The sequence below is a fragment of the Prionailurus bengalensis genome, chromosome E1 (genome assembly GCF_016509475.1).
Source record: "Prionailurus bengalensis isolate Pbe53 chromosome E1, Fcat_Pben_1.1_paternal_pri, whole genome shotgun sequence".
NCBI lineage: Eukaryota > Metazoa > Chordata > Mammalia > Carnivora > Felidae > Prionailurus > Prionailurus bengalensis.
In genome coordinates this window covers 57610513-57636686 of record NC_057347.1, presented here as the reverse complement: position 1 = coordinate 57636686, position 26174 = coordinate 57610513, and the positions used below count along the sequence as shown (strand labels likewise).

Genomic DNA, 26174 nt, shown 5'->3' with positions numbered 1-26174 from the left:
CTCTGCCAGGGCTCAAGTCCACGAGGCACAAGGACCAGGGAGCTGTCACAGACCGGGGACTGAGGACACAGGACGACCACAGGCAGGGGGACCCCTGGATTAGATCCAGGAGAAAGGACAGTAGCGAGAGAGCTGGAGGCGTCCCTGGGAGTGTGGCCGCCTGTCCACGCCCAGCCAGCCATGACTTCCTGGTTGCAGTAACTACTGGGGTTACGTAAGGCGGAGAAAGAAGGTGGTGCTGGGGGAAGTGGGGGAAGCGGGGGGGGGGGGGGGGGGGCGGGGAGATGGGGACTCAGGGACTCCATGTTGTTGCCACTTCTCTGCAAGTCTACAGGGATTCAAGACACAGAGTTCAGTGCCCACACCAGCGCTCTGTAGTTCAGCCCTCCCCACTGTCTTCCCCAGACACCCTTGCGCAAGCACGGAAAGCCTGGTGGAGACGCTGATCTAGCTCAGCCCGTGGCAGCAACTTCAAGGTCATCAGTCGGAAACGGGAGTGCGGCACACACTTTGCCGTGCGGTGTACCGGTTTCCAAAAGTTGAGATCCATACGCTCCAACACAGGGAAACGTCCAGGACCTATTAAATGAAAAAAGTAACCTGTAGAAAAGCACATACCGTTTAACCTTTGTTATGCAGGCCGTAAGAAGGGACTTGTATGTTTTGTGTTTTATATCCTGTCCCCTGGGCCTCTACCGGGAACACAGTAATCCTGTATTTCTTCTCTAATTTAGAAGCAAGAAGAGGGGCCTCTGGCTGTCTCAGTCGATGGAGCATGTGACTCTAGATCTCAGGGTTGTGAGTTCAAACCCCACGTTGGGTGTAGAGATTATTTAAAAATAAAATCTTAAGGGGTGCCGGGATGGCTCATTCTGGTAAGTGTCTGACTCTTGATTTCAGCTCAGGTCTTGATCTCAGGGTCGTGAGTTCAAGTCCCACACTGGGCTCCATACCAGGCATGGGGCGTACTTTAAAAGAAAGAGAAAGAAAGAGAGAGAGAGAGAGAGAGAAAGGAAGGAAGGAGGGAGGAAGGGAAGAAGGAAAGAAAGAAGGAAAGAATGAAAAATAAAGAAATTAAACTATTTAAAAAATTGAAAACAAGAAGAAAGTAAGTTTGGTGTGTTTTGCCTTCAATGAGGTGATCCTTCCTTTGGTTAAAAGTACTCTAGGTGATCATTTAGTTTTCATGCTTTATTTCATAAGCAGTTTACTTTGATAAAAACAAACATGAAGACGAATTTAACCTTCAGGGAGACTCTCTTACTGGCCCACCTTTGTGGCTCTTAGACTTGTTTCAGTAGAGGTGCTCTCCTTTAGGCCACGCCAGAGTTCTGGGGAATCAGGCCGGACCCCACGCCGCGTGTTGCTGTCTGGTTGCCGTGGGCAGATCGTGCGTCCCACAGGAGGAGGGAGCACGGAGAGCAGATCAGCCGCGGGAAGAACCCCACTGGGCCCGCTCTTGGCAGGCCGGGGTCAGCGAAGCTCCTGACACCCTTCCTGTGTCTGAGCTTGCCTCGTCGCGAAATGACGATGGTGGGTGGTGATGGTAGGAGGGTCCCCTGCTCTGCTCCGTGGCTGTTTTTATGCCAAAAGAGATTCTGTATTTCTGGGACAGTATCTGTGTTTCTTTGCAAACTGATAAGGTGCTTTTAAAAAGTACCCAATTGACTGTTGTGCATTAGTACGTATCCCTTTAGTTAACATGGCAGACCTCACGAGACTCTGACGGCTCCGTGAGCCTGTTGCCTGCTTGGACCTTCCTGTCTTTGTTCGTTTGTTTATTTATTTTGAGAGAGAGAACATGAGCAGGGGAGGGGCAGAGAGGGAGAGAGAGAATCCCAAGCAGGCTCCATGCTGTCCACACGAAGCCTGACGTGGGGCTCGATCCCACAAACCGTGAGGTCGTGACCCGAGCCAAAATCAACCAACTGAGCCACCCAAGCGCCCCAACCTTCCCGTCTTTTTATCTCTGAACATTTAATGGGTCCCTCTTCCATGCAGACTTCTTTTCAGGTAGGTTTCCTGGCTGGGAAAAGTATATACACTCCAGCAACCGGGGTGACTTTGGATATAAAATTAGCTTGGAAAAAGAGTAGAGTGTCTGGACTGAGGATTTGTTTGGGGGAGGAGAGATCGGCTGGGGGCCACATCCCGGGAAGGATGAGATAGTGCTGCGTGGGCACAGAGATGCCCCTGTGCCCCCATGCACGTGGCAGGAAGAGCCAGGCCTCCAAGGGCCTCTAGCCTGGTCCGCTGTCTGAAGGTGCCCTTCCTCTCCCGGACAGCACCTCCTCACCCTGATGGCCAGTGTCTGCGTCCTTCAGGATTGTAGCCCAGGGTGGTATCGGACCTTGCCCAGATCTCCTCCTTAACACCAGGGATCGCCACTAGGATTTTTCCCAGAAGTCACTCCGCTTTTGTGGACTGCCCCCCTACTCTCCCAGGGACTGATTTGGGGCATCCTTCCACTGAGAGCTAGGAGCGCCTGGTCTCCCGGATTAGTCCTTAGCGCACCGCGTGCTGGCATCTGTGACTGCTGCCGCCCCTGGGTCCTCCCATCCCTGTCATGTGCCAGGGAGGCACAGTGTCCCCATCTCTGTGGCCCCAGCGCACAGCTGGAGGGTCGGCAGCACCGTTCGACAGGCATTGTTTAGGCTGAACACACAGTGAAAACTCAAGCCCTTTTTGAATGAATGCAGAGTCCTCAGCAAATACCTTGTTTTATTTTTTTGTTATTATTTCTTTACTTTGAAAAAGAGAACAAGCTGGGGAGGGGCAGAGAGAGAGAGAGAGAGAGAGAGAGAATCCCAGGCAGGCTCCACACGGCCAGCGTGGAATCTGATGTGGGGCTCAGACCCATGAACCACGAGATCATGACCTGAGCCTAAATCTGAAGTTGGATGTTTAACTGACTGAGCCACCCGGGGACCCCAGCAAATAACCTTCTTAAAATAATGAGCCATGTGTGTGTGACCAGTAGCTAGAAAATGGGAGAACAGGTTTTCCAAGTGTGTTAGGCTCTCTAACCTAAGGTTCCCAGGTTGGTGAGACCTTCTCCTAAGGAGACACAGGCAATGGGGGGAGAGGGGGCCCTCGGCCTGGGTCCCCAAGCTCGGGCCTCTAAACAGAGAGGTGGCCGTGGGGCTGTGTAGCTTTACTGGTCTTCACGGAGAGGAATGGGAAGCAGGACGTTGAGAGAAGAACATAAATGCGTCTCGTGTGTCACAGAATCGTGGAAGAGTGAGGCCTGCGTGGTCTTTCTGTCTTGGGGGCGTTGTGACTGTGGCCCGGATTTCACCTCGGCGATCCTGTGCCCCCCACCGTATTCGGTGCTTTCGTAAGCCTGCTCCCCACACACGCGCTCCTGGTTTCCTTCTGTAACCCACGCTAGTGAATATATTATTTATCACGTGTACGATACAAGTTCCTACCAGCTGGTAACCTGTTCCCACAACTGAGCCAGTGTGCGGACAAAGGGCAAACCAATTTTAATTATTAAGAAAACCATTTCGGAAAATAAGACAGAAGTACTGGTAAATATCAGCAGGGCATGGCCCGTCCTAGGTAAACCATGAAGGTCCTCTTTTTCTCCCCATACATGTTCTAAAGGTCATTTAATTTATCGGCCAACTTGGCTAGTTGTCAGCCTTTTAACTGTGTCTTTATTTAGCCAGCAGAGGGCAGCACAGATCGACTTTACCGCATCCAGTATTATTATTATTATTATTTTTTACTTTAAAAGGCATTTAAAACTGCTGTACCAACTAATTTCTAGCACAGTTTGAATTTTTTCTTCTTTCTCATCTGAGAATTAGTATTGTTGCTTCCCCGTCTTTGTGGAGGACGATGTTTTGATGTTTACGTTTAGCCTCCCAAATACTGTTACATTCTTATTTTCTGAAGAATTTGTGACCTGTTTGCGAAAGTCTCCCCGAACTGGTGAGGCTGGTGATGGTGGCTGCCGAGTGCAGTACGTCGGGACATTGGTCCACCGTCACCAGAAAGTGGGGAGTCGTTTAGCCGGGGTCCCGGGACGGGTGCCACCTGGACCCGCCCTGGGAGGAGTGTGACCCCAGACGCGAGTTCTCGAGCACCAGGGCTCTGCGTGAGCATCTGATAAATGTATCCATCCCCTTCTCGGGAAAAACTGCGTATAAGCTCAGAAACGTACGGCTTCTCAGTTTTATGGCATTTTATGCCATTGATAATGGATTTTCTTCACACAGAAAATAAGACCAGAGTTTGTGAAGAATTGTACCTTTCTATTCTTTCCTTACGAGAGTTAATGACTCTTCTTGGAAAAAATTGAAATTCAAATTGTGTGTGGAAAGGAAAGGGCAGAAGGGCATGGTTTAGATTGTTGTTTTTTAATAGATACCTAACTGATTCTGACTTTTTTAAAGTTTACCTTTGTAACCGTTTTATTTAAAAAATTTTTATTTTATTTTAGAGAGTGCAAGACCCGCCCCCCCCCCCCCCCCGGTGGGGAGGGGACCAGAGTGAGAGAGAATCTTAGGCAGGCTCCACACTCAGCACAGAGCCTGACGCGGGGCTCGATCTCATGACCAGCATCATGACCTGAGCTGAGATCAGGAGTCAGAGGCTCAACTGACTGAGCCACCCAGGCGCCCCTTGACTTTTTCTTTTGATGATAAGAGTGCTTAAAAAAAAAAAAAAGTGCTAGAAACTCTGCCTCACGGCAGTCCGTATTGGCAGATAGTCAGGAACCCCAGGATGCTCTCTTCCAGGTGCAAGGTTCGCAGTTGTCATGGAATGGCCATGCTCTTTGAATTCTTCTTTTGACGTCTTTGCAACACACACATATTTCCTTTGTCCTCAGCACCACCCCCCCTTTTTGGGCAAGATCTATTCATATCTGTGAGGAAAACAGTACAAATGTGTGTCGTTTGTTTATTTTATTTCATTATTATTATTATTATTTTTGTGTGTTTGTTTTTGAGAGAGAGAGACAGAGCACGAGCAGGGAATGGGCAGACAGACAGAGGGAGACACAGAATCAGAAGCAGGCTCCAGGCTCCGAGCTATCGGCATGGCGCCCGACGCGGGGCTTGAACCCACAAACTGTGAGATCATGACCTGAGCTGAAGTCAGGCACTCAACTCACTGAGCCACCCAGATGTCGCTAAATCCGTGTGTTTTAGGTAGCCCAAGCAGTGGTAACCTTCCAAAGAGTTTGCAGTATGTGTAGGTGTGTGTGTGTGTGTGTGTGTGTGTGTGTGTGTGTGTGTTTTGCTGCAGAGAACTGTTTGTGTCCCCACCCCCCACGTACAGCGGCTCTTCTGGTGATGGTGTGCCCCGTGCCGCCCTCCTGCTGGCAGCTGGCCAGGAAGGATCTAAGCTGCAGGGGAGGAGGCCATCAGGAAGGGGAATGATGTCCCCTCACAGCCCAGAAAGGCTGCAGGGCTCCATGGGCCTCTGAGAACAGAGCTGAGGGAGGCTGGAAACGGGAGACTGGATGGAAGGTGTTCATGGCGGGCAGGTACGCTCTAGTCTCCTCTGTTCTGTCTTGCCGCAAGGCGATGTCTCTTCCACTTTCGGTAAAACACGAAGGTTTGACTCCCGAAGGAGGATGTGGAGGTGCGTGGCCTCGAGCGTGCGCGCCCGGTCTCTCCTCCACCTGCCCCCCGGCCCCGGTACTGCTGGCCAGGGTTACAGCCCGCACAGCCCAGGTGGGAGGTCGGAGGGTGGCTCTTGGGGTTAGTAGGACAGAGAACCCACAGAGTCGCTCCCGGGCTCTGCGCGGCACCACTTTTTTATTTTACAGGGAGACCCGGCCCACCACACACCGCTTCCGAGCAGGTTGTTGGTGCCGGGCTCTTAGACAAGGAGAAACAGCCTGTGTTTACTAGATGTTTAAGGAAAAGCCTCCGCGTTAAATAGGGGAACAACTAAAGTGGAGGAAAAGATACTTGAGGAACCACACCATAGCAGAACGTCTTAAAAGCCACGGACTTCAGAGTCTTAGGGGTGGTATTAATGAAACAAGAACAGGATGCTATCCAGAAGGAATATTCGGAATTAAGAGTGAGTGCGTGCACCCTGAAAAGAGCAGAAAGGAAACACCGAGGGCCAAGCGTGGAGGACGAAGCAGAGAGCCGTCCGTGACACGGTACCCCTGACCAGGTGGCCTCTGCAGCACACGTGTCTCTCTCTGGGTGTGAGGCTGGGGTCAGAGAGCCGGCCCGCGTCAGCGCCTCTTGCTGAACTCTCTCCTCCTGGCTCCCAGAGGGCCGTCCCGCGTGCCCACCAGCTACGGGGACAGCCAGCTGCCCTCTGGCCTCTCCCCGTGTGGCCGCCGGTCCCACGTGAGCAGGGACTCACAAGCCGATTGCCTCCCAGAGGCCTCACCTCCAGACTGTGTCGCGGTAGGGTTTCAACACACAGATTTGGGTGGACACAGGCCTTCGCTCCGTTGCCAGAACCCTTCCTAGAAAGTGGCTCGACAAGGAGGTGAAAAGCAGGGTGAAAAGATAAAAACCAGAGGATCCACGGCAGAGGGCCAGCGTCTAACAGAAACACTGAGAGCAGCTGAGGAAAGGGGTAGGACATCGTTAGAGGTCATAAGACTTCAGAATTGGGGTCTACCTAGGGGCCAGCATGGTGCGTGGAAACGAACTCGCACCCGGGCACCTTGTGACGAAGCTGCACAGCACTGAGGGCAAGGGCCCCGAAAGCTTTCGGAGAGGGGAAGAAGGTCCCACGGAAAATTCTGGGAGTCAGAAGGGCACTGTAGCTAACAGCACCGTGGGGACAGGGGACGACGAGGGAGTGCCTTCACCGTTGCGAGGAAATGATTTTCACTTAAGTTCTGTTCCCAGACAACATGCCGGTCGAGTGTGAGGGAAGAAGAGGGGTATTTGTGGACACGCAGAATCCACGCAGCAGTGAAGACCCGCCCCTGCGCGTCCTTGTTCTGTTATCAGAGGGTAATTCAGGAAAGAAAAACGCACGGAGTCAGAGGAACCGGAGCCGGCAAGGGCCAGGGGGACGGGGGGAAGCTGCAAGGCCAGGCCACGGAGGCGCGTGGAGGCTTTTGGAGGGCCGTCGCCAAACACAGGCTGCTCCGAATGTTTGACCCTGTGGACAGTTTCCTGCCTGAGTGCAGAGAGTTTGGCATTCGGCCCGTAACGCAGAGAACTCAGCAAACGGAAGAAAAGAGACACTTAGCGCCCGTCTATGGTAATTTTAACCACAGTAGGTTCTATAGCTAAGTCGTGAGCAGTATTTATGGAAATAGTAAGTGTTGATTGAACCCAGAATTTACGTGTGACTCTACCGCGTGCGTGCCAGTGTGTGTGTGTGTGTGTGTGTGTGTGTGTGTGTGTGTGTGTGTGTTGGGGGGGGAGGGGAGAGTTAGAAGCCAAGCCTTCGTCCATCGTGGCAGGCAGTTGGTGTCCAGAATTGAAAACTCGGGAGCAGAGAGTGTAGGTGTGTTACTTGGAAACAGGGAGGTGATTAGCAGAAGGCCTAGCTGAGAGGGCTACCTCTGTGGAGCAGGGTGCAAGAGTGGGGGATACAGTTGGGCAGGAAACTGTGGGTTTCTGTTTTAAGCCGTAGGTACTATTTGTTTTTTGTACGATGTGTGCATGTTCCTTTGGTTGAAGAAGATGAACCAGGCGTGAAGGGTCAGAGAAAGATCCGGAGGGGCTGCTAGCAGGGTCGCGTTAAAGAAGGGTCTTAAAACCATGAGGAGGAGCTGAGACTTCTAGGCAGCTGATGGGGCCGAGGCAGACCTAAGGAGAGGTGCCCGGCAGCCTGTGGCTTGGGGTCCGCCCCTCTCCGTCCTGCTCTGCTGGAGGCTGCCTGGGTGCACTGTGCCCGCAGGCTCCCCTGCCCTTGGCCCCCGCCGGAGTTGTCCAGGTGGTTGGTCAGAGGAGAACAAGGTCCAGGTATTTTCTCCCTGCCAGGCGGCTGAGGGTTAGCCGAGTCCTGTCCCCAAGGCAGCCAGCCACCGCCACCTGCGGGCCTGGCCCTGATAGGGTGCTCCTTCCTGCTGACCCTAGGGTGCTTCCCCACCACTTGTGAGTCTCCCCAGACCCCACCCTTACTTCTGTAGACACTGTCTCAGTTCACCGTCCAGACTCCCGCTCCTTGGGATCATGACTGATGTAGGTATCACGCAGAGAGAAAAGTTTCCCCGGGACGTGACATGAATATTCATGTACGTTTCCTCCCAGCGTCATTTCAAACCATCACGAGGGTGCACGTTCCCGCCTGCCTGTCCCCAGAGAAGACGAGACGGGGGTAAAGGACTCAGGCTATTGAAGGCGTTTTATTAATTGAAAACATAACACGTCTCGAGTCAAAACGCCTGTAATCCAAGCGCCTTCCTGTGTGAGGTGGATACGAGTAGCTACAAAGGGCTGCCTTTCCCTTTGTTGGTTTCGTACTTGCTGTGGGGCTGGGCCAGGGGCTGGGCCGCCCATCTCATTCCTCACACGGCTCTGAGGCCGGGGTAACTGTTGCGCTTTTGTATTTTCCTTGTTTTCCCAGTGGTTTCAGAGTGTGCTTTGAACTTGTGCACAGCTCCGTTGAAGGAGCCGCGTATCATCTTGGGTGCCGTATTTGGGACTGATGCTGGAGCTGTGCCTGGCGAGTAGGGTGGCACTTTGTTTCCGTTTGCCCGGGAAGGCCAGGTGTCTGCCTGTTGGCTGACGTGCTTATAAATAGCACCCACCTGCAATCTGAAAAATGCCCCAAGATCTGGGGTAAGTAATGCAGTCGCTTAGGAGTGAGTCAGACGTAGAGTTTGGCGCTTTGGTAGTTAAACTTCTATTTTTAGGAACCGACGTTGCCCTTCATTCACAACTTCGCTTTTTAAATAATGTCATCTGTTGCACTAGCTTTGGAACAGCGGTGGCCGCGCGGCAGGCAGCGTGGTGGCCCGCCAGGTGCGCCTGCCGTGCTCCCGGTTTAAGGCCTGAGCGGCAGTTCTCCTGCCAACAACTTACACAACCAGGACAGGAGCCGGTCGTGTAGGGGCCGCCGTCCCCACATGGGGATGAGCCTTACAATCCCTCCTGGGAAGTGAACTGGCCAGCGGTGCCGCGCAGGGCGGGGCTGGAAGTCCGGGAGGTCCGGGCAGAGGCCGAGGCGCGCCCTGCGCCCTGGGGCGGGGACCCTGGTGGCAGCTCCGCCCAGAGACGGCATGTGCCTTCTCCCGCCCGCCCAGGCCAGAGGGCTTGGGCCACCCTCGACCTCTCTCACACCCACAGGGATTCCGTCAGCAAGTCCCTGGCGCTGCCTTCCGAGTGAATAGAGCAGGACTTTGATCCCTGTCCCGTCGCCCCTCGCCTGGGTGGCGGCAGCGGCCTCCCTGCCCGTCTCCCTGCCTGTGCCCCTGCTGCCCCGCGGCCGGAGTCATGACAGCGGAAGTCCGCTCCTTCACTTCGTGCCCGCCCCTGGCAGCGCCTCCCCGTCTCACCCGCCGCGGAAACAAGTCCCGAAAACAGCCCCCAAGGCCCTCCGCAGCTCTCCCCTGCCTTCCCCGCCCTCCGGCCTTGCCTTCCCCTCCTGCCGCTGTCTGCTGCGCTCCAGGCCCGGGCCAGGGGCAGCCAGCCCCGACCCGCTGGGCGCTTACCTGCCCACGTACGTGTGTTGCCCTCCCCGCTGCCCTCCCTCCCCCGCCCCCTGCAGCCCTACGTGCCACGGAGGCCGGTGCCCGGCACGCCGTGGGGTACCCGGCACTCCACGTGCCCGGAACGAAGCCAGTGGAGGAAGAGATGACATATTTGATTGTAACACACAGAAGCTTCTATGAAGGGAAAAGATACCACAACTGCTATTAAAAACAAGCGACCGGCTGTGAGAAAAGATCTGCGACGTTAAAATAAATGTGTTTTTTTTTGACGTTTATTTATTTTTTGAGAGAGAGAGAGAGAGAGAGAGTGCGCACATGAGCCAGGAGAGGGCAGAGAGGGAGGGAGACGCAGAATCGGAAGCGGGCTGCAGGCTCTAGGCTCTGAGTTGTCAACACAGAGCCCGACGCGGGGCTCGAACCCACGAAACGAGAGACCATGACTCGGGCTGAAGTCGGACGCTTAACCGACTGAGCCACCCACGTGCCCCAAAGTTTGCAACGTTTAATACAAAGAATTCATAATCTACAAATCAATAAGAAAATGGGCAAACAGTATGAATAAGCAGTTCAGAAAAGAGGAAATGCCTCAGACTGTTGAAAAGGTCATCAGCACCACCGGTCATCAGGTCAGTGTAGACAGTAACCGCCGAGAAGCCGTTTTTCACTTCTCAGACTAGCAGACGTGAAGTTTGTCCTGCCAGGGGGGAGGCAGGCTCGGGCAGGGTCTGCGAAGGCGGCAGGTGCCCATGCCGGGAAGGGGGTGGGCGTGGGGGTGAGGGGGCAGGCCTGACTTTGGGCATCTTTTCCAGAGAAACGTTCTGCCGCTTGACAGGCATGAAGTAGAAGTGACCCGTCCCCTGAAAAGTTGGGATCCGCATCAGAGACCGGCCCTGGCCCCAGAGGGTACGAATACTGATTTGGGAAATGAGTAACTTAGGTTTTGAAATGGGGCTGGAGGGGACTTGGCCTGTGACTCGTTCCAGAAAGGGATGCGCCGGAGAAAGCGTAACTTTGACGTACTGAACTGAAGGTAAGAAGTTGGTTTATGTTAGTTGCCTCTGCAAAACAGAGTGGTTTCCAAAAGTATATGTTTGTGTGTTTATTTATTATCAGACAAAGAAGGGAAACGGTGGGCCGGGGCCGCTGCCCTGAGACAGCTGGGGCCACGTTCCGAGCGTGCCTGGAAGCGATGCTCTGGTGTCTGGCCGTAGACGTGTGCCTTTCTGCCCGCGGTCAGGGCCCGGCCTCAGGACGGCTGGCCCCGCGTCCCACGCACCTGCCGCGGGAGGTGCGCTCACGACCAAGGCTACCGGGAGGAGGGGGTCGGGGTCCAGCAGCGGAGCTCGGTGCCGGGTTTCAGGCTTCGGGCGAGTCGGGTGACACCCCTGGGCCTCGGTGTCAGGCGAGCCCCTCACGGGGCGATGAGTTAGCCGTGCCAGGCCGGGCCACGGGACCTGCAGCGATGACGCCCGAGGCACACGTTGTTTCGTTGGTCCCTCGTAAGTGAAGCAACTGAGGAGGGGACCCGGTATCTAGATCCAGCAGTTCCGCTCTGAGAACGTTTGCTCAGGGGATGATAAAGGGCCTGCCAGCATGTGTGCCCATGGGTGTTGAGATGGGCAGGAAGAGTGGAAGCCCCGTAGAAGTCTTACAGTAGGGGATTGGGTAGATACCGTCTATGCTGTGAATGACAAAAAATGTGATCAGCTTGCGTCCGTCACCATGGAAAAACGTTTGTCATAAGTAAAAAATGGCCGATTATAAAAGAGCATGTAAAACATCGAATTTTTGTCTTTCTATACATGTATTTATTTCTTTATGGATCTATATTTCTCTCTGGATGTATATACTCTAGATGTATCATGTCTAGAGATGATATAAACACATTTCAAGAGATACGTGTTTGTGTAACATATGTGGTTATTATACATGTCACATATAGGATCCAAGGTATCTATAGAGATAAAAGATCTATTTGTGCGTGTGTGTGTACAAAGAGACAGTGAGAATATAATACACAGAACAAAAATCTGGAAGAATATAAATAATACGTACCAAAGTGTCACCAGTGGTTATTCCTGAGTGATAGGCTTTTTTCCTTATTACCGTTCATCTGATTTCAACAGTAAACACGTATCGTGAATATAATAACAGTATGCGGAAACGAACCCGCAGGAGAAAATAGAAAGGGGATAAAACCGAACTTGTGTTGGAAATGTCCTTGGAATTTTTTTTTCCTCTCAAAATCTGCTTTCTTGCCTGGGTGGCTCAGTCGGTTGAGTGTCCCAACTCTTGATTCAGCTTAGGTTATGATCCTGGGGGTCATGGGATCGAGCCCTGTGTCGGGCTCTGTGCTGAGTGTGGAGCCTGCTTAAGGTTCGTTTTCTCTCTCTCTCTCTCTCTCTTCCCCCCTCCCTCTGCCCCTCTCCCTAGCTCGCTCTCTCTCTCTCTCTCTCTCTCTCTCTCTCTCTCCCTGTCTTAAAATCTGCCTTCTCCTTTTAGCCTGTGACCTCAGAGCATACCGTAACGATGACGGTGTCTTAGTCATTCTCTTCGGAAGTGTGCCGCCCTCTCGGTGTGAGAGCACCGGGGCTTTATGGGACTCTCTTCTGAGAAAGTGCTCGCCAGGTGCAGGGACACGGGGGCTCGCCCCGTCCGTCGCTGTGGTTGAGTCGGAGGAGAGTCCGGGAGGGCGGCTGCCGGGCTCCTGGGCTCCGGCCTCGGGCTGCTTCCAGGGAGGAGGAGACGGTTAACTGGTGAACTTCCTCCGAAGCTTCTTGAGCTCGACTCCAGGAACTGGGTGGTGGCCGTGACGCCTCTGCCGCGGGAGGCCCATTGGTCCCCGGCGTTCAGGAAGGCGCTCTGAGCTGTCCCGGCGCCCGGCGGCCCCGCAGGTGCTCCCGCCCCGCCCGGCCCCGCCGCCCAGGGGAGCTCGGCCGCCCCAGCTGGCTTCTGAGAAACACAACCTAGCAACCTTCGGGGCCCTGCTCTGGTGGGGAAAGATGGTCCTTAAAACCCAAGAGGAGGATGGTGAGTCCCAGCCCCGCCCGGGCGTCTGGAGTGGGGGTGAGGTCTCTCTCGATCCGTGTGGGTGACGCCGGGATGACAGTTGTGCTGCCTTTCGGGGGGGAGCGCAGCCCAGGCTGTGGGCTCGCTCTCGCTGTTTCGGGAGCACGGCCGGAGAGTGCGGTGGCGGGGAGGAGGCCGGGGCTGGCCCGTGTCCAGACTGAGTGATGGTGAGGAGTGCGGATCGGAGCGACCAGGGAGAGCCCCACGGAGGCGTCCGTTGGCACTAAATGAGGTGCGACGGAGGGGCCATTCGGGGTTAACTTGATCTTCCTCTTTCGGTATTGCTACCGGCCGCCAGAGGCCCTGAGGGGTCTGCAGACTTCCTTGGTCCTCTCCGCGCCCACACTGTAAACCGTGACGTTTTAAGTAAAGGGCAACAAGTCACGCAGCCCGTACGCCCCCGAGGACCCTGGGAGGGAGGTGCGCGAAAGCCCCTTCTGTCGTCCTGAAGCTCGCGTGTGGACGTGTGTCTGTTTTGTGATGTCGTCACCAGATGGCAATGTTTCAATGCTGGAAGACACGGCACAAACATGTACCGGTTTGTACTTAGTAATGAACGACGTGGATGAGTTTGAAGATTTCACAGCAGATTTTGTGAAAGTTGGAACAAGTTTTGGGGGTCATTTTTATGCTTTTCCTTATCTGGTTCACTATAAGATACGTTGGAAAGCTTCACCTCTTGAGTGCAGATCATCTTGGCCCGGATCCGCGGGTGACTGGGAAAGCTGTACCGTGTGGGAAAGACTCTGGGAGGGAGGGACATACAGGGGTGTTCGTGATGGTACTTTTGAAGACGGGGCCTAAAGAGAGGCAGTTCCGGGTTAGCGTCGAACAGCCCACATGGGAGGTGCTGTATCCGGAAGGTGGGTCCACCGTAGCCAGGGTCTCTCGTCGGAAGGGGGATACGTGCAAGAGTGGAAGAGGGCACTTTACCGATGATTCGGGGGCAGCAGGTGTGAGCCTGGCCCGGGCAGCGACCGCCGGTCACTCTCACACGCCGCTGGTGGTCCAGGTGAGCTTGGCCTCAGACCCGGGAGGGGTCCTGCTGAACAGTCACTTCGAGGCTGACTCGGAGGGCCCCGTGTCATCGGCCTCTGGCTGTCCCGGGGGGCCTGCTGATCCAGCCGGAGCTGTGCGCTGTGTGCGCTTGGCCCAGTGGTGACAGCGGGCACCATCTGGGGACTGAGGACTCTCGGGCTCAGATTCGAGAGACAGGGTTAATGGGCAGCTTTGCTTCGAGCGAGTCACCGTCAAGAGCGGGCCACTGTCCACTTCCCTCGTCGCCTCCCAGGAGCGCTTTGGCCTGTTGTGTGTTGGGCCGTGAGGGAGGACGTGAGGGAGGACGGCGTTGCCCTTCTAACTGCCGCTAAAATAAACGCCCGAGGGGTTACGAGGAGACGCAGAAATGGCATTCTTGCAGACGCGAACGGGAAGGGAGCAAACGGGCCTCCCTCCGGCGGGTCCCCGGGGTCCCTGGGGGAGGGGAGTGTCCGCGTTACGCTCCTCACAGAGCAGCCGCCTTTACTAGTGCCCAGGACGCCGAGGACACCCCGGATGGAGGGCGAGTGGGGTTTGAAAATGTCTCTAGGGAAGTGAGACCTTTCCTGCTGCACGAATCTCAGACCCGTAATCCGTGAATTAAACGTGCTCTTGGCCGCCGTCCTTCCCTGGTGCCTGCGCTCGTCGGCTCGCCGGCGCCCGCTCCCGTGTCCTGTAGGCGTGGGAGCCAGGGCGGACGCGGCGCACCGAATGGGGCAGCGTCTTCGCAAGCCTGGCCTTTCGGTGCGTCGTCTACCCCCTCGATTTGCCCTCGAACCTTGCCTTTGGGCCGGAGCCCAGGCTCCCCCGTATGTGGAACACGAGGCCCCGGCAGGCGGAGGCAAGACTGTCTTCCGGGTGCCAGCCCAGTCCTGACGCGCCCTGGGCCCTGACCCCAGGGGTGCTCGCTGTCCCCGGCCACCGGCTGCTTCCCGGCCTCCTCGCCTTGCGTGGTACGTGCGTCCGCGGTAGTCTCTGCTTCCCCACTTGAGTCCGCTCGCCCTTCGAGTCCTGGCTCGGAGGCTTGACCTCCCTGAGGCCTCTTGGTGTCCCCAGGCGTCCTCCGAGCGCCGGGTGTGCGTGGCCCCTGTGGCAGCGTGGGCCGTGGCTACAGGTTCCCGGGCCTCCCCGTCTGGCCTTGCTGTTCTGTGCAGGGCAGGGGCCGGAGCCGTTTAAATCTGAGCTCCGAGCGCAGGCCGGGCCTGTGCAGGCGCGCAGTAGGTGGAAGTGCATGTGATCATTCCAGTAAGGGAAAATAAAGAGCCAAGGACTCGGCCAGTGAGTTCGCATTGGCCTCTCTTAGTAGGTTACTTGTACCGAGCGAGTCTTCGCTCGTCTGTGAAACTGGACGTGACCGTGCGCATTTCGTTGTCAGGAAGCACGCAGAGTTCACAGGTGGACTTGCTTATCTCGTCCAAATAAAAGCGGAAACGGAAGAGAAGAATCTTAAGCTGCGAGAGTCCCTGTGAGTCTAGGGAGGGGTGGGATGGAATGAGGTAGGGTGCCTCCCCCCCAGGGTAGTGGGTTCTCAGGCGGCGCCTGGAAGAGCGTCCCGCCCGATCCCCTCGTCTTAGCGCGATCCTCGTGATTGTGCCGGCCTCGCGTCGGGCAAACCGCTTAGGGCGCGGTGCACAGGGAGAGGGGTGGCCCAAGCGCCGTAACTAGAAATTAAGATAGGTTTTGCCCCCTTCCTTGGGGGTTGAGTTTGTGATTTGCAGATCACAATGGTTGCATCCTTACTTTGAAGCAAGAGCACCTCCCAGCGGACCTGCTTCACCATCTGCTGTGGCAGGTCTCGAAGGGGACTGGCTCTGGTCGGAATCTTCTAGGCCCTTCTGCGAGCGCACCAGGGACGTCGCTCACAGTGCGCAGAACCGCCCTTTCTTTCTGGTGAGGAAGGCGAGCGGAAACGAGGCTTGGGTCTGCCCCTCTAGAAGAGTGAACCTTTACCCGTTGTCTGAGGCTTTCTGCGGCCTCCCCAGTTCCCTTGGTTATGGAATATGAAAGCACGGGCCCGGCCGCCGGCGGTCAGGGCCCGGGGTCCGACACACAGGTGGGGTGTGGAAGGCGGCAGGTGGAATTGTGTCAGGAGCCAGCGTAGGTAGAAAGGGAGGGCAGGTATCGTGGGTCCAGGCAGGCCCAGGTCCGGGCCTTCAGAGCGTGTATCTGCCTACAAAGTGGTCAGCGGACAGGGCCTCGGGAACAGGAGACCTTCCCGTTGTTGCCATCAACCCTCTCTGCTTCTGGAAGGGTCGCTGAGGTGTGTTTGTGGTGGGGGCGGTAGCACCTGCATGCGGCTTGCTGCGGGTTGAAGGGCTAGGCCTTCTGGAAGTGTCGGACGGTGCCGGGCTCTCCCTTTTCCCTTGCATTTTGACAGCCCTCCGAAGGCAGCTTGACTGGCTATACGTCGTTCTCGTCTCTGCTCCCCTAACTGCTTGTCCACTGGGCTGAGATTTCCTCGTGACAAGTAGACTTGTAGCTGCTAAAGGCCTCTCCTGTCTGAAGAGCTGCGGCCGGTGGGGGTTTCGTCTTGCAGCGGGGACAGTCAGCGACCCCAGTGTGGCCTCAGACCCGTGCAGCCTCAGCAGTGACCCGGTCAGTCCTGCCTGGCTGGCCGCTGCGATCACCAGGGCTCCCCGAGGGACGGCCGGCTCCGCCAGGAACCCACGTTCACGTGCTACGGCCTGGCGATCTCGTGACTTCCTGTGCGTGTCCCCTGAGTACATGCTGTGTCTGCCCACGTAGATGTGGGTGACACACTGGAGGAAACCGAGGGGCAGGTCAGGCCCCACTTCCCTCCGCTCCGCCCAGCCAGCGGTCAGCACTCACCCCAGCACGCCCCTCCTTCCTTAAGGAAAGAACTTCCTTACTGCACAGAGGGCTCCCGAAAGCTCAGCTTCTGACCTAAGAAAGATCCGGTGAATTTCTTTTCTGAGCCAGTGGCTGTTTCTGCGTCTCCTTTCTTTCTGGTGTTTAGAGTCTCCTTTCTTCGGCATCTTCTGTTAGAGTTCAGGATTCTGGTGCAGAGACTTTAGGCAGAGCCCCACGTACAAAGCCAGAGCAGAACGGTGTGGCTACAGCAGGCGTTTTACAGACATTAGAACAGAAGTCAGGTGTACTTTTTTCCACAAAAGAAATATTTAGGCGTCAATCTGGGCAAGTATTTTGTGGTGTAGGTAAGTGGCTGGTGGCATTTCCGGATTTTCTCTGAATAGGAACTTCAGCATACCGTGTTGCCTGAGCTGTGGATGCAAACACGCGGTGAGGTTGCAAGTGACGCGTCCACACCCACACTGGCTCGCAGCCTTTCCACGCGGTCTCCGAAGACGGTCCCCGTCGGCACCTTCAGGCGCGTCCTTCTCAGAGTCTTCTGTGCGCTCACACACCTAGTGTTCTGTGGTTTCCTGCTGCACGGAGTGTGTCTCAGAGATTTTTCTAGATTAGCACTCCCGGATTATCTCATTCCTCTTAGTGACCACATCGTGTTTAAGTAGTCTTTCATTTTTGCAGTCTTGGGGAGGATGCGTGTTGGGCAGATTCCTAAATGGAATTCGCTGAATCGAAAAGCACGTGGCTTGTAAGATTCGGTCCTGTGGAAAGGTTGGGCCAGGTTACACGCCCCTGGCCTGTGTGCCCCCACGTCCTCGCCAGGGTCTCCTGTGTCGTCAGACATTTTCATTTCTGCCGGAATGACGGAGAGCAGTATGGTATTCGTGTTTTGATTGTCGTGTTTTGAATTTTTAATTTTTGGAGCGTTCGGGCATCTCTCCACGTTGGCCACGTGTGTGTTTGTCCTCGTGTCTGCCTGTGTGTCCTCGGCCCGCTGTGTGTGTCGGTGACTTTCTGGTCTTCGTGCTCCTGTCCTTGGGACTTACAGAAGTTCGCCCTCGCACGTGCTTGCGTGTTTGTGGTCCAGGCTGCTTACGTCTGCACCCAGGCGTTTCGTTTCAGTGCAGGAAACACACTCTCCGGGACTGTGGCCATAGTAATCCGTGCTTCATTCTAGAATTTTTATGGTTTCTCTTTCTACATTAAAATCTTTGGTTCGGCTAGAATTTACTTTGACATAAACGAGGTAGGCATTCAGCTCAGCCTGCCCCCGAATGGCTGGCTGGCTCATTGCCACGCCCCCGTTGTCCGAATAATCCTTCTTTATGTTTGTGTGTTTTTTCTCCCCGAGACCCTGTGACTTGAAATGTGGCCAGGTGTGTCGGCATCTCTTGAGTGTCCCCCGGGCCGCTTCCCGTCACCCAGCCTCGTGAGCGTCAGTCACCAGGAGCGACTCTCTAACTTCATCTTTTTTCTCCTTTGTACTTTTCTGGATTGTCCGTATGTAAATATTTTCATAAGGACTTTGATATTATTTCATTTATACCGTTTCTGTAAAAATCTTGGTGATACAGGGGCGCCTGGGTGGCGCAGTCGGTTAAGCGTCCGACTTCAGCCAGGTCACGATCTCGCGGTCCGTGAGTTCGAGCCCCGCGTCGGGCTCTGGGCTGATGGCTCGGAGCCTGGAGCCTGTTTCCGATTCTGTGTCTCCCTCTCTCTCTCTGCCCCTTCCCCGTTCATGCTCTGTCTCTCTCTGTCCCAAAAATAAATAAACGTTGAAAAAAAAAATTAAAAAAAAATCTTGGTGATACAGTTTCTTTTCCCCCTTTCTTTGTTTTGAGAGAGCATGAGCAGGGGAGAGGCAGAGAGGGAGAGAGAGGATCCCAAGCACAGCCTAACGTGGGGCTCGAACTCACGAACTATGAGGTCATGACCTGAGCTGAAATCGAGAGTTGGACGCCCAACCCACTCCAGGTGCCCTGATGTAAAGGTACTTTTAGGAACCGTGACCTGCATACTGAGGAGAGACCTTTTCCTGTTGAGGTTTTCCTTTGTTTTCCTGGTGACTCTCCTGCCGCTGTGAGAGGCCGGCCCTGCCGCGGTGGCCGTGCGGGCCTTGGGGATGGGAAGGAATTTGTCCAGAGAAACCCATCACAGCAGACAATCCAGGATAAAGGCCAAGAGGAGAGGATCTGTTTGTCCTGGAGGGGAGGCCACCAGAAACCTCCCTGGTGTTGGGAATTCACAGCCAGACCCCCCACCCTCTCATGGATCACATTGCCTCTCCAGTTCATTTTGGAGACGGAGAAGTGCCACCCAGGGTCCCGGAGCGCAAAGAACGTGGAACTAAGCTTTGCCCACCCACTGGGGCCCTCTCGTGGCCCTCCTCCCCGCAGCGCGGCCCCCGGTGGCTCAGCCGTGCGCTCTGCAAAGAGCCGGAGGTGGAGGGCTCTGAGAGCAGCCTCTCAGGACAGGACGGATACGCCCTTGGCCCGGCCCCGCGGCTGGGCCCTCCGTGCCTGTCCCAGCTGCGCCCGCCCGGCCCGGGCCTCCAGCCCCTCGGAAGCTTCTCTCAGAAATCAGAAAACCCTCTCTGGATCCCCGGCGACTCTGATCAGGGTCAGGGTGTGGTTCTGGGAGCCGGGTTTTTTCTCCTTTGGGGTTAGAGTAGAAAGCGCTGCTCTCTTAAGAGACCTTCAGGCCCTGCCCGGTGGGAACAGATGTGTGGCAAGAAGCATGTATGCTTCTCCCTTTTACTAAAGGAAAGTTAAGCACTTTTCAGGGTCAGGAATGGAGCGGAAGTGTTGCAGAGCTCCACGCCTCAGCTGCCGTGTCACACGGGTGGGGGGGCGGGGGGCACGGAGAATCAGGTGCTCCGCGTGCTGGGCCCGGGGCCGCTGCCCAGGTCAGCTGGGACTTGCCGTGCCTCACGCCTCGACACCTAGGATGAGCCCGTGTGGGGCCTGGATGAATTGAAAGATGCTGATTTATCTCCACCTCAGAAGCTGTGGCTCAAGTAAAGTGAGTGCTGCCGCCTTACCCCGCACGCGAGGTAAAGGGTCACTGGCCGGTTCCGTGCGCCCCGGGCCGCGCTGGCCGAGGGAGGGCAGGACGGAGGGCCAGCCAAGCCGTGAGCACTGCGCGGGGGAGCCCTGTGTCAGCCTGCAGTTGCAGCCCTGAGCCGCTAGGGGGCGGCAGAGGACACTCAGTTCTTTGCTCCCGCTTCGGAACCCAGGTTTTTACTGCACTGGACAAACGCCCTGTGGCCCTGTGGCCCTGTCCCTTCGCGACCGTGACCGCTGAGAAGCCCGCTCTTTCTTTCTGACGCCCCTCCCCGCCACTTCTCACCGCACCTGAAGTGCTTCTCTCCGGCTCAACAACAGCAGAGTCCAGACGTCCTGGTGTCACATTCAGAGGACACGGTGGGACTCCAGCTTCTCCACACGTTTCCAGAGTGTTCTTTCTCCCGTTTCCCCGTGCGACTGTCACTCTGCCCAGCCTGGAGTGCCCTCTGCTGCCCGGCTCTGGCCTCGGCCCCTTGCGGAGCCTTCCGGCAGCCTGGCCGCTGTGTTCACGGGCCCGACCCCACGGCACCTGTTGCTAGTGTGTGTTTGCACGTACTTGCTTCTTTTCCCTCCAGAAGGAAGGGGGCTCTTGGGGGGCTGAAAGCATCTCTGAGCGTCTCTGTATCTTCTACAGTAACTAGTAGGGCACCTTGTTTATGGGTGGTATGGGCTTTTTTTTTTTTTTTTTAAGATTGTTGAATTAACAGTCTGAGAAAACCTTTTTTTTTTTTTAATTTTCTCTGCTTGTAGATTTCCTGAGCTTACTGGCCTTTGAACGGTCTTTTTCTTTGATCACTGTGATTTCATGACCTTGATCATGGGGCTATTTATTTTAGTATCTGTCTTCTTTATTTCTGAGGAGGGCCATGCTGCAGCCTTTCGTTGGCGGCTTTTTCATCTGACTTCCCGTCCGCTCACTTTGTGGGTCATTTTGTTTGTGCCGCAATGGACTCTGGTGGCCTGTGCTCCCGGCTGCCCGTGGCCCACATTCAGGCCGAACTTTGTCCAGGTTCACGCGCTGCCGGTGAAGCGGGCTGTAGGTCCTCTGCCTGCACAGCAGGAGGAGTGGGCGGTGGGTGGCAGTGAGCCTTGCACGGGAGGGGAGAGGTCAGGAGCCACCTGCTGTGTGTGTGTGTATTTTTGTAAACATCAGTAATGCTGCAAACAAGGGGACGTAGCTGTGGTTGTACATTTACAGTATGAGGTCCATCTGCGCAGATGAAACCCCTGCGGCGGACCCTCCGCGGGCGGGGGTGGGGGGGGAGGGGTGGCCGGAGTGTGTGGGGGAGGGGTGACGGTCCGTCTTCGCCTTTGCAGAAAGCTTGTTTCCTTTTGCAGTCTAAAACGAAGAGTTTATAAATAGTTTTCGTGTTTGTTTCTCATAGACTTGCTATGATTCTTGTAGATGAGAACTGCCATTTTGACACAAAAATAAAACTGTTCATATGGCTGTTTCTTAAAAGACTCTGCTGGGCTGCAGAGTTGGGATATTTGGGTCGGGTCTGGTGACCCTGTCGTGGTGACGAGGAATCCACAGAGAAGGGAACCCACGTTAGTGTGGCGAGGGCTGGGGTGGGGGTGGGGGTGGGGGCACCTCCTAGCAGAAGTCAGGGGAGGGTGTGGGGATGTTTTTGGGTTTTTTTTTTTCCCCTCGTTTTTTATCTGGAGCAGTGGTTTTGCCTTCAGGGGGACATTGGGCAGCGTCTGGAGACCTGTTTGGTTGTCACATCTGGAGGGGGCCGGGGGGGGGCGCTCCGACGTCCAGTGGGTGCAGGCCAGGGGATACAGCCCTGCATCGCCCTGGACACCCCAGGACGGGGAGTGACCCGCCAGGAGGTCAGCAGTGCCGCCGGGGTCAGAGAGCCCTGATCTGTGCTTAACGGTTCCTCTTGCGTCTTTTCTCCTTGCTTGTTTGGCACTTGCTTTTGAGACCTGTGTCTGCCCCTGTGAGTCAAAGGCAGCATTTTCTCCCCGGGTGGCCTGTGCACAGCTGCCCCGGGGTCATCCTGTGTTGTGGTCTAACGTGGAGCCCGCGTCTTGGGGTCCGGGGGTCCGAGTGTGTGTGTTTCATGGTGCTCCTGGGGTGTCCTCGGGCTGTCCGAAGTTTGAGAGCTCTCGGGCCGCAGTGATGTGTCCTGTCCCAGCCACTGTCCCTGAATTCAACCTGCCGAACGCCTCCTATCCAGAACGTGCTGGAATGTGAGATTACAGCCTCTGGTGACCGAGTGGGAGGTGACCCCTCCGCCAGGAAGGCCGGCGCGCCCGTGTGGACCCGGTCTGGTCGGCGTCACTGCCTGCTCAGGGGGTGCCCTCCGTTTGTCTGCTCGGTGATGAGGACACCTGACGGCAGCGCTGCGTCCTCCCAGGGAAGCAGCCATCAGCCTTCTGCTCCTGGGGGGGGGGAGGGGGGAGCACGCGCAGCCTGCCTGCGAGCTGGCGGCGCACCCCTCCCCCAGGAGGCCGCGTGGGGGGTAGTAGGAGGGGCCGGCTGTAATCACATTCATGGAAATACGCCCGCCCGCGAGGAGCCCCCGGCACACGCGCCGAGTGGCAGCCAGGCGGCAGCTCCGTGCGGCCATCTCTCTCCAGGCCGGCCTTCCCCGCCGGGACCGCTCCCTCTCCGCCCTCGGTCTCCGCTTGCTTCTTGGCTTTTGTCTCCTCGCCGCCTCCTCTCCGCTGCTGTCACACATGCCGTGCTCGCTCCGTCCCTCCGTCCGCCCGGGGCCGCGGGAGCTCCCGGGGGCCCGGGACGATGGGGTCGCGGTGCCGGCCCTCCGCGGCCTCTGAAGCGGAAAGCTGCGAGCTGCCCAGGCTCTGACGGGGGCGCTGCCAGGACGCTGGGGCTGCAGGAGAGGGGCTCGCCTCGGGTAAGAGGCCGGACGGGGGGGGGGGGGGGGGGGGGTGCGTGAGCGCGTCGCGGGGGTCGCGCCCAGTGTGCGGGCCCCGGGCCCCGCTCGGTCACGCTTTGCAGCCGGGCTGGCTTGCGCCGCTGTCTCCTCACGTCTGCCTGTGGTCTCGCGTTCTGCTCCCCCGACCTAGGGTTTTCCACTAGCTCCTTGGGGGCAGGTGTCCAAACCCTCGGCCTGAGATTCAGGAAGAAGCTCATCACCGATGTCGGTGGCCCTCCGGGGTGAGGTGAGAACTGCTAGGACAGCAGGAAGCAGAGGGACGGATTCAGGGCGATTCTGTCCCCTCTGGATCCACCCCGTGAGTTTCTGTTTTATTCTTTGAGTCCAGTGGAGCCGTTCTCGGTCCGGGTAGCCCTCCTTGCAGGAGTTGGAATTGCACGTTCACTTTGGTCCTCGGGGTCCATTGCAGCTGTTAGACCGGCTGAGAATGTTTGTGGAAAAAATTAAGGGCTTCACAGAGAGGTGGCATCCAAATAGGTTTTAGGAACAGGTAAAGTGAGAGAGAACCGGCTTCCTAAAACCTGCACGGAGCCCCTGTTTTGGACTAAAGGGGTGTGGCAGCGCAGCTGGGCAAGCCGGAGGTCGCCTGCGGCCGGTCCCCTTCCCCAGGAGATGGGGGGGCAAGCCCGGGTGTCTCGGGGGCTCCCCCAGGGCCGAGCGCTCTGCCTCTGTGTCAAGGAGGCCAGTGTGAGAAAATGGTTCTCCCGCTGAGCTGGTGCGGCTCTGCTCCCTGCTCTGTGATCACACCCGGCCTTGCACACGGAGGCTGCACACGGAGGTTGGACGTCTGAATGCAGGCGAGAACCTTCTGCAGACCTCCAGCTGGATCCCGTGTTAGCTGCCAGGCTTTAGACAAGGGGGAGGGTTTTAAAACGGTTGTTTGCTAGTTCTTAGCATTTATCCAAAGCAGATGTTGTTAACTTTGTTTTTCTCAAGCAAACTTTTAGGGTACAATTTTATGACTTCGTCCCTTTTCCTGCCTGGAAATTTGACCTCCTTTCCCTTTGGTTGGCTGGCTAGTCTTGGAGTTCTAGGATTTATTAGATACAACGTGTCAATTCCCTTTAGTGTGTAAGGTAAATGGTAGAATAGCTTGTTTTTTCCCAGGACTGTTTATGGGGCTGTGTGTGTTTTGTTTTGTTTTTTAAGATTTTATGTTTAAGTAATCTCCACATCCAGTGTGGGGCTCAAACTCACAACGCCAGCACCTAGAGTTGCACGCTCCTCCGACTGAACCAGCCAGGTGTCTGTGGGGCTGTTCAGTACATGTTCTGTCATTGGAGAAGGGCGGTGATGATGACAGGCCCATTCGTGGGGCAGGGTGAGGTGGTGGCTTGCCCGAGGTCACAGAACTAATTAGGTGAGGAAAACCCCCAGCAAGTGTCCCCTCCCACCCCAAGCCCAGATAGCTTCTCTTCGGAACTAAGGAGGCTTGAGTCATTAGGGCAGTGGTTAGATGAGCCGACCGGGGTGGGAGCAGAGTTTTTCTTAAAGATGCGAATATGGGGGCGCCTGGGTGGCTCAGTTGGTTAAGCGTCCGACTTCGGCTCTGGTCATGATCTCGTGGTCTGTGAGTTTGTTTGAGTCCCGCGTCGGGCTCTGTGCTGACAGCTCGGAGCCTGGAGCCTGCTTCCGATTCTGTGTCTCCCTCTCTCTCTGCCCCTCCCCTGCTCATGCTCTGTCCCTCTCTCTGTCAAAAATAAACAAACATTAAAAAAATATCCAAACTCTGTTATAAAGATGCAGAATACGGTTATAAAATCATTAACGTGTCTGCTCTTCTCCTAGTCTGTTAGCAGGTGCCTCGGGCCTCTCTGCTGAGTATCAGTTATGTTAGCCACACGCTAGTTTAACTCTTTTCCGTCCACGTCGCGTATGCACATTCCTTCAAAATCTCCTAGGCCGTGAGTTGGCAGTGAGACACTTTTAAATCACTCTACACAAAAGTGAAGTCATGAGTCAGTCGTGGCAGACGAGCACAGTAAGCAGAAACGAGGGAGTCGGGATATTGCTGTTAACTTTTTGTGTGTTTATCTTTAATCACGGTACAATGCACACAAAATAACATCTATCGTTGTAAGTGTAGGGTCCGGCTCGCATCGTTGTGTGAGCAGTGTTCAGAAGTTTTCCGTCTCGTAAAACTGGAACTCTGTCCCCAGCAGCACCACGTCCCCCTGCCCCCTGCCCCCTGCCCCCTGCATTCTCCTGTCTGTCTCTGTGGATTTGGCTGCTCTAGGGACCTCACAGAAGTGGGATCCTCCAGCACGCGGCCTTTCACGACTGGCTGACCTCACCGAGCGTGCTGCCCTCAAGGTCCATCCACGTTGGGGCAGGTGTCAGAATTCCCTTGCTTTTGGAGGTGACAATGCAGTGTTCGTTTTTCCAAAGGATTGCCGTGGTTTTGACTTGCAGGGAGGAAAGCCCTCGGTTTTCTCAAGTTGGCAGACTTCCTGTGAAGGTGTGACGTGATCACGTGTGCTGTTGGCTCGCGGGTGCCCACGGGTTCCCGGCTTCAGTCACGTCCGTGTGCTCCGTCCGTCTCCGCCCCCCTCCCCCCCCCCCCCCCCCCGCCCCTTGCACTCTGATCCCCGTCCTGAGGCCTATCTGTAAAGTTGAGGCTCTCAGCGAAGTCCCTTCACCATTACAGCTGTCTGTGGTCTCCGTATCTCCGCGTGGTGTCCTGTCCCTGGGTCGTGCTGCCATTTTGGCTTGTGTTCTCCCCGTCTGAGATCTGATCCCAGGGGTTTCTCGTGTCAGCTTGGAATTGAGAGTTTTGTGAAAGTTGGCTACACGTCCATCTCCAATGCCTGAGTTCTTTCTCGCCTTTTGAACTCTTCACACTGCGAGTCTCGGGGATTTCCGGGGAGACCGGGTGACTCACCCCTGTCGGGTGGGGCCGCGTGAAGCGTCCAGCTGGGACGGTCTGCACAGGTGTGGGGGCTGTGAGCACCGGCCCTTTGGCCTTGGGTCTGTGGAGGGGAGAGAATCTGCCTTCCTCCCACGGACAGTTCCCCGGATTGGCACCCGTGAACCCCAAAGCTGTTAGTAAATAGCTGTGTTCTCTCTAGAGCTGGCAGCAGCTTCCAGAGGGTGTAAGGAAGCTTGATGCTTCACTTTGCTGCTGCCGCTGCTGCTGCTGCTGCTTTAGGTGGGGCTTACGTAGGTTTCTGAGGCTGTGTGTTTTTTTGTGCTTCATAAAACGTACAGGTCGGTAAAGGGTTTGGCTTGGGTTAGCTGGGGTTCCTCAGGTGCTGGTGCTCTCTGGAGGGCGGGGTTGTGTCCGGACACAACGTTGCGCTCCCCTGGCTTGGGGGCGGGGTGGGGGCGGATTGGACCAGGGTGTTTTCTCCTGTTTACCTTCTCCACGCTTGGGGGGAAGGGAAGCGCCTTTCTAGACTCTTGGCTTTGCTTAAAACATTTCCCTGCTGTGCTGGTTTAAATTTGGACCCTTCTGAGCCACCGAAAGGCAGGGGCTGTATATAAGATGGGTGAAGATTAGGATTGGAAAAAGAAGACAAGTGCTGTGCTTTACAGGCGGGCAGAGGGAGCTGGCGCAGCCGGGGGGCCTGTGGAAGCACATCTTTAGCGCCCCGGGGATGTAGGACAGGGTCCTCCACTTGGGTGGGCGGCTGCCGGCACTCCTGCTGAGCAGGGACTGCCGTC

The 26174-nt window shown here is 56.0% G+C and overlaps 1 protein-coding gene and 1 long non-coding RNA gene across 4 annotated transcripts in view; one reads left to right on the top strand and one right to left on the bottom strand.

The window, feature by feature from the left end:
• Positions 1-26174, top strand: part of CYTH1 (cytohesin 1) — an 80493-nt gene that overhangs the window by 27129 nt on the left and 27190 nt on the right. Inside the window, exon 1 of one of the 3 annotated variants that reach the window (XM_043585707.1) lies at positions 12528-12631. The exons of 1 other annotated variant lie outside the window; for it this stretch is intronic. In XM_043585707.1, the coding sequence (XP_043441642.1) occupies positions 12604-12631 (28 nt within the window). In that variant the 5' untranslated portion in view covers positions 12528-12603. Of the gene's footprint in view, positions 1-12527; positions 12632-22124; positions 22470-26174 lie in introns of those variants that run through there. One more of the 3 variants, XM_043585710.1, reaches the window with a different exon arrangement.
• Positions 10688-12231, bottom strand: LOC122486161. The gene is made up of 3 exons (XR_006298036.1): positions 12124-12231; positions 11657-11714; positions 10688-11282 (listed from the first exon to the last, which is right to left on the bottom strand). It is a non-coding gene; the product is annotated as an uncharacterized LOC122486161 (long non-coding RNA).